Source organism: Cebus imitator, unplaced genomic scaffold, assembly GCF_001604975.1.
Source record: "Cebus imitator isolate Cc_AM_T3 unplaced genomic scaffold, Cebus_imitator-1.0 Scaffold187, whole genome shotgun sequence".
Classification (NCBI taxonomy): Eukaryota; Metazoa; Chordata; class Mammalia; order Primates; family Cebidae; genus Cebus; species Cebus imitator.
Window position 1 is genome coordinate 195,404 of NW_016107502.1, and position 7,230 is coordinate 202,633.

Genomic DNA, 7,230 nt, shown 5'->3' on the forward strand with positions numbered 1-7,230 from the left:
GCCTGAACCCAGGAGGCGGAGGTTGCGGTGAGCCGAGATCATGCCATTGCACTCCAGCCTGGGTAACAAGAGTGAAACTACGTCTCAAAAAAAAAAAAAAAAAAAAAAAAAAAAGTGATGATGAACATTTAGATAGTTGGAGAATAGGCAAATAGGCTTCCATTTTCTTCCTTCCTTCTCTTAGACTGTGTTGGTGTAAGAGAAAAAATACAGATCATCATGGTGACTTTTTCTCCTGACTCCAGATCCAACCTCATGGGGACGAAGTTTACAGTTTATGACCGTGGTATCTGCCCCATCAAGGGCCGGGGTCTGATAGGAACGGCCCACACACGGCAGGAGCTGGCTGCCATCTCCTATGTGAGTGCTGCTCTCCCAAGGCCTTCTTCCTGCCCTCCTGTTGTCCTGCTGGCACTTTCCACCTGGTATAGCTAAAGAACCTGCCCTCCCAAGCTTGTTTCTATTTCTATGATTTCTGTTGCTATACCACTTTCTCCATGTATTTGAGTTTTAGTTATTTGAACTGTCAAGCTGAATTATTTTTTACTCTCAGAATATTTCTTCCCTTATTTCCTCTTCTCTTTTCCTGCTGCCACTTAATGCAGACCTTTACTTCTTATCCAGTGGCCAAGGTTACAATAATTTAAAGTTGCTATTGTTTGCTTTTAATCTTGTCCCTATCTAGTTTATTCTTTTTTCTCTTTTTAATCTTTTTTTCCCCTCTTTTTGCCATTTATAGTTCACTTGTTTTTAAATTTTATCTTGTTATTATTTGTTTTATTGTACTTTTTTATTTCATACCCAGGAAAGACCTGAGAACTATCTAGCTCGTTCTCTACTGCTACCAAATGAATCTTCCTAAAACAAGGCTCCAGATGAGCCTCCTGTTCTGCTTCACATCTTTTAGTGAGTACCCATTGTGTCAGAGCTAACATGGTAGCCTCCGCTTTCAGACTCCTAGCGGCACTCCCTCCCCTTCCCATCATACTAGCCAAGCAGTCCTCCTGTCATTCCTTTGTCCACCCACTCATCTTTCCTCCCTGGAGAGCCTTCCCTTTTCCCCTTTCTTGCCTTTTGTCTTATCAGAGTCTTTTCTGATGTACTCCACTAGATGTGGTTGACATTCCTTTGTCTGTGTCCTTGTGGCATTTGTAACCCACATGTGCTTTTATTACTTGTTGAAAATGAACCATCTTCACCATATTGTAAACTCTTGTGAGCTTTTACTCACGGCTATATCCAACTGGCACATGGCCTGGCACACAGTAGGTATTCAAAGAGTTGTTGAGTAAGAGAAAGTAAGAAGGAAATGACCCATCTCAGCTGGATTTTTTTATTCAAGTCTCAACTTTCTTAAATTGAAAATAATCACATCATTTGACTCTTAGGAGATTTTATCTACAGGCCTGAGAACCATTTGACTTCACACTTTGATGTAAAGTACCTTTCCTCTATGGCTCTCATATATAATCTGCTTGGCTTTGTTGGGCGCAGTGTCTCCCACCTGTAATCCCAGCACTTTGGGAGGCCAAGGCAGGCAGATTGCTTGAGCCCAGTAGAGACCAGCCTAGGGAACATGGTGAAACCCCATCTCTACTAAAAATACAAAAATTAGCCAGACATCGTGGCGGGCGCCTGGAGTCCCAGCTACTAGGGGCGCTGAGGCAAGAGGATCACCTGAGTCTTGGGATGGTCAAGGCTGCAGTGAGCTGTGATCGCATCGTGCATTCTAGCCTGGGTGACAGCATGAGATCTTGTTTAAAAAATAATAATCACTGGCCGGGCGCGGTGGCTCAAGCCTGTAATCCCAGCACTTTGGGAGGCCGAGGCGGGTGGATCACGAGGTCAAGAGATCGAGACCATCCTGGTCAACATGGTGAAACCCTGCCTCTACTAAAAATACAAAATAATTAGCCGGGCATGGTGGCTGTTTTTGATTCTCTGTTTACAGTAAAGTAATAAAATTATTTTTGGTACACTTGTTTGTTTTGAGACAAAGTCTCACTCTTGTCACCCAGGTTGGAGTGCAATGGCATGATCTCGGCTCACTGCAGCCTCTGCTTCCTGGGTTCAAGTAATTCTCCTGCCTCAGCCTCCCGAGTAGCTGGGATTAGAGGTGCCTGCCCCTGTGCCTGCTAATTTTTGTATTTTTAGTATAGACGGGGTTTTGCCAAGTTGGATAGGCTGGTCTTGAACTCCTGACCTCAGGTAATCCACCCACTTTGGCCTCCCAAAGTGCTGGGATTACAGGTGTGAGCCATTACACCTGGCCGGTACACCTGATGCTGTTAGCATCTTATGTTCTGAAGAAAGTCTCATGTTATAAAAGAATGTGGTCTCTATTTTTTTCCTGTTTCCAAGTTCTGCCTTATTTTCCTGTCTTCCAGGAAACGAACGTGCTTGGATTTAAAGGTCCTAGGAAAATGTCTGTGATCATTCCTGGAATGACACTGAATCATAAGCAGATTCCATATCAGCCACGAAATGTGAGTAAGAACATACTTAAATCAGCAAAGGACCCTAAAAGACAGTAATACAATACAGAGAGATTAATACAAAAAAAACCTGAGCTTCCAGAGCCCCACACTGGAACATGGCTCCATACACTTCTTTAGGAGAGCTGCCCCTCCAAAACCTCAGGATAAGTGCAGTTGCAGAGTTGTTGCCTTGAAACTATTTTGTCTGCAAAGAGAAATGCTGGATAATATAGAATAATAAAAAAAACCTGTCTTTATTTTTGGCGTTCATTCTTTGCTTCTGGTTTACTCTTTCTAAAATGGAGAAAGTATTCTCCTGCCCTACCTTCTACCTCATAGAGTTGAGAATGAATGAGTTCTTAGAGTTCCCAGTACAAAATAATGATTTTCCCTTTGGACAGAACCATGACAGTTTGCTATCAAGGTGGCAGAACAAAGCTATGGAAAATCTGATTGAGCTGCACAACAAGGCCCCCGTCTGGAACAGTGACACTCAGTCCTATGTCCTCAACTTTCGTGGCCGGGTCACTCAGGCATCTGTGAAGAACTTCCAGATAGTCCACAAAAATGACCGTAAGCCTCCAGGAGGGGTTGGGCAGGAAGCGGAGGATAGACGCTCTTACAGGATGGGGAAATATACATTCCCTGTATGTGACAGGAAGTGATAGGGGATAATCATGGAGGAGAGACAGGATTCTTTGGAAAGATGAAACTACAGTTGTAGAGAAAACTTCTAAGTCACTGTGTTGAGGAGGGGAGAGGAGTATGAGAGATATGCTACAGCAAATCAGAAAAGTCAGCTGGGCGCCATGGCTCATGGCTATAATCCCAGCGCTTTGGGAGGCCAAGGTGGGCAGATGCTTGAGCCCAGGAGTTCGAGACCAGCCTGGGCAATGTGGTGTGAAACCCCTGTCTCTACAAAAATATTAAAAAATTAGCTGGGTATGGTGGCAGGCACCTGTAGTCTCGGCTACTGTGGGAGCATCGCTTGCGCCAGGAGGTCAAGGCTGCAGTGAGCCGAGATCACATCACTGCACTCCAGCCTGGATGACAGAGCAAGACCCTGTCTCAGAAAAAAAAAAAAAATCAGAGAAGTCATAGGGTAGGTTGTTTGGGAAACAAAGGCAAATGACCCCAATAAAGGTTCCTGGCAGCTCTAGCCTACAGAGCTTGTGCTGTTCCCAGCAAGCTGCTCTCTATTCTAAAGAAACCTGGTGATTAACTGGCCTATTTGGATTCTTTGTTTCATAAATAGGTTTTCATTACACCAGTAATCCCGGCACTTTGGGAGGTCGAGGCTGGAGAATCACTTGAGCCTAGGTGTTTGAGACCAGCTTGAGCAACACAGTGAAACCCTATCTTTATAAAAAATAAAAAATTAGGCATGGTGGTGCTTGCCTATAGTCCCAGCTACTCAGGAGGCTGAGGTGGGAGGATCACTTGAGCCCGGGATGGGAGGTCAAGGCTGCAGTGAGCCGTGGTCATGCCACTGTGCTCCATCCAGCCTGGGCAACAGAGCAAAACCCTAAGAAATGGAAGAAAAAAAAGTTTTCCCCTAGTGCAACCACATTATTTTCTAACATCCTGATTTCTTTCTTTTTCTAGCTGACTATATAGTTATGCAGTTCGGACGTGTGGCAGATGATGTATTCACATTGGACTACAACTACCCACTTTGCGCAGTACAGGCCTTTGCCATTGGGCTTTCTAGCTTTGACAGTAAGCTGGCATGTGAATGAGAGAACAATCAAGCTGGGAGCTGGGCTTTCTCCCCACAGGGCTTTCAGGAGCAGAAGTGGCCTCCCCTTCCCTTCCCTTCCCTTGCCCCAGGACATGAAGAGCAATAATAGTTTGCCCCTTTTGGAATGATCCCTGAATATATAAAACCCACACACGCTCTCTCACTCCTCTTCCAGGTTTCATAGACTTGGTGAGGGATCACAGCTTAGCATGGGTGAGAGATGATTTAAAGCACAGGGAGGTTCTTGTCACATTGGGGTCTCCTGAAGTGAGAGTGGGATTTCCTGTGCTTGGAAACTCGCCGTAGAGTCAGGGACTGACATCGCAGTTCCTCTCCTCTCTTCATTCCCTCACAGCTGATTGGCCGGCACCAATCTTAGTCACAGTGGCTGTGATCACATTTTGATCAATTATGTGAGAATTTTATAGAAGTCTTCATTTCATTTAAGGCTGAAAGCATAAACTCTAGAGGTGACTTAGTCAAGACTGACAGTAATTTCATAATTGCCTTCATTTTCAACCCAGGAGTGCCTCCCGAAGCTGTATCACTTCAGACCCATTAGTGTGTAGGTACACACCCACCTGTAGACATCCTGTGCAAACACTTTTTCATTGTCATTATCAAGAGAGATGGCAGTATTGACCGTTTAATTTAGTTTTTTTTAAAAAAAGGTGGCAGGAGAGGCTTTGGGGAGGCTCAGCCAGCAGACATGAGCGTTGCTGGCCCACGTGGCGGAGCTTTGGACTTTCTCCTTGGCTCCCACAAGCCAGGCTCATAGGCACAGAAGGTGTTTTGCTAAGTTTTTTGGATTATTATACCCCTGCACGTATTACGTGACTCTTATACCAGTTCACCCTTCCCAGAATGTATCCGAATCTTGAGAATGCAGAAGCTCTCTGAGCTTCGCCATCAGCACCATTCAGCTGCATCCCTTGTGCACAGAACTGTGTGCCATGGTTGGGCAAGACACTCCTGGCAGCTGCTCCCTGAGACTTCCCTTCTGTGGACTGACCTCTCGCCCCTGCCTGTTGTTCCTGCACCACATCAGATAAGCGTGTGAAGGAGCCAACTGGGAGCTGCAAGACCCTTGGCTCGTCCCCGCCGACAAGTCCCACCTGCTGGATGAGGATGAGACTGTTTACATCTCAGGCCTGTTTGCCACCAAGTGCCTCCCTCACAGCCGTGCCCAGTAGCCTCACCTCGTCACCACCACCACCCACTGCCCCATCCTGAGGCACTGCCTGGCAGGCCACCCTGGTTCACCACAGAAGCTATCCCTACACAACAGCATCTGGGGAAGGACTTAGGGTGGGCCAGCTGGACCTCATCCTGCTTCCTCCTCCCTCTGGTTTCAAGAGATATATAAACTAACACATAATTTTTTGTGTGCAGGTGATTGGTTTTACATAAGTCCTATTTATACCTTTTATATGTTATAGAAGTAAAAGTTAATTTATATCCCTCAGGGAGTTTGTACTGTCATGTTCTGTAATCACAATAATTGTTTTGGGCCAGGTGCAGTGGCTCATGCCTGTAATCCCAGCACTTTGGAGGCCGAGGCAGGCAGATCACCTGAGGCCAGGAGACCAGCCTGGCCAACATGGCAAAACCCAGACTAAGAATACAAAAATCAGCCGTGTGTGGTAGCTCACACCTAGAGCTCCAAGTACTCAGGAGGCTGAGGCAGGAGAATTGCCAAAAAATAAAATGTTTTGGTAACACAGTGAGTACACCAGTTCTTTGAAGCCAGGTGATAACTAATACAAACTTTTGTCCTGGTATAGAGCAGAAATCTGCAGACTGAGGCTTTGTTCCAAAGGCTACCTAGACACATTATACACATGACAGCCAGGGGCTTCTGGACACAGGATGGGACCAAGAGCTGGGCTTAGCAGGGGCCACAGAGGGTAGAGTTTATATTCTTTGGATGCCTGCCCAGGTCAGCCTCCCAAATTTGTTCTTGTCGGCATTCCTTACTGGTTCAGCAGCAAGACAAATGAACTATCTAATTGTGAAATAGACCCCATCGCTTGCCTCTGTTAAACTTTTTTTTTTTCTTTTTTGAGATGGAGTCTTGCTCTGTCACCCAGGCTAGAGTGCAGTGGTGTGATCTCGGTTTACTGCAAACTCCACCTCCTGGGTTCGAGTGATTCTTCTGCCTCAGCCTCCCAAGCAGCTGGGAGTACAGACATGTTCTACCACACCCAGCTAATTTTTGTATTTTACGTAGAGAAAGGGTTTCACCTTGTTGGCCAGGCTCCTGGTCTTGCGTCAGCTTCCAAAACTTGGGATTACAGGTGTGATCCACCAAGCCTGGCCTATTTATTTATTTAGAAGTAGTCTAGGTCTGTCGCCAGGCTGGAGTGGAGTGGGGCAGTCGTGGCTCACTGCAACCTCCACCTCCTGGGTTTAAGCGATTCCCTGCCTCAGCCTCCTGAGTGGCTGGGACTACAGGCACATGCCACCACACCCAGCTAATTTTTGTATTTTTAGTAGAGACAGGGTTTCACCATGTTGGCCAGGATGGTCTCGATCTCCTGACCTTGCAGCCTACCTCGGCCTCCCAAAGTGCTGGGATTACAGGCGTGAGCCACGGTGCCCAGCCCTTTTACTTTCTTTTTTTTTTTTCTTTTTGAGACAGGGTCTCACTCCGTTGCCGAGGCTGGAGTGCAATAGTATGATCTTGGCTCACCACAGCCTCAACTTCCCGAGCTCAAGTGATCCTCCCACCTTAGTCTCCTGAGTAGCTGGAGCTACAGACTGCCACCATGCCCGGCTAATTTTTTTTTTTTTTTTTTAAAGTAGAGACAGACAGGGTTTTACTTTATTTTCCAGGCCTGAACTCCTGGGCTGAAGTGATCCTCCCACCTCAGCCTTACAAAGTACTAGAATTAGAGGCATGAGCCACTGTGCCTGGCCTTCACATTTTAAAGCTCCCTTATATTCAGAAGTTGAAAAAAAATGCCAGGTATGGTGGCTCATGCCCAGCACTTTGGGAGGCCAAGGTGGGAG

General features: G+C 46.3%; 1 protein-coding gene across 1 annotated transcript in view; it reads left to right on the plus strand.

The window, feature by feature from the left end:
- TULP3 (TUB like protein 3) overlaps positions 1-5,677 on the plus strand; it is an 18,213-nt gene extending 12,536 nt beyond the window's left edge. The window contains exons 6-9 of the mRNA XM_017546051.2: positions 246-360; positions 2,388-2,486; positions 2,879-3,050; positions 4,083-5,677. Coding sequence (XP_017401540.1) covers positions 246-360; positions 2,388-2,486; positions 2,879-3,050; positions 4,083-4,216 — 520 coding nt within the window. The 3' untranslated portion in view covers positions 4,217-5,677. The remainder of the gene's footprint in view (positions 1-245; positions 361-2,387; positions 2,487-2,878; positions 3,051-4,082) is intronic.
- The last annotated feature ends 1,553 nt before the right edge of the window (positions 5,678-7,230 follow it).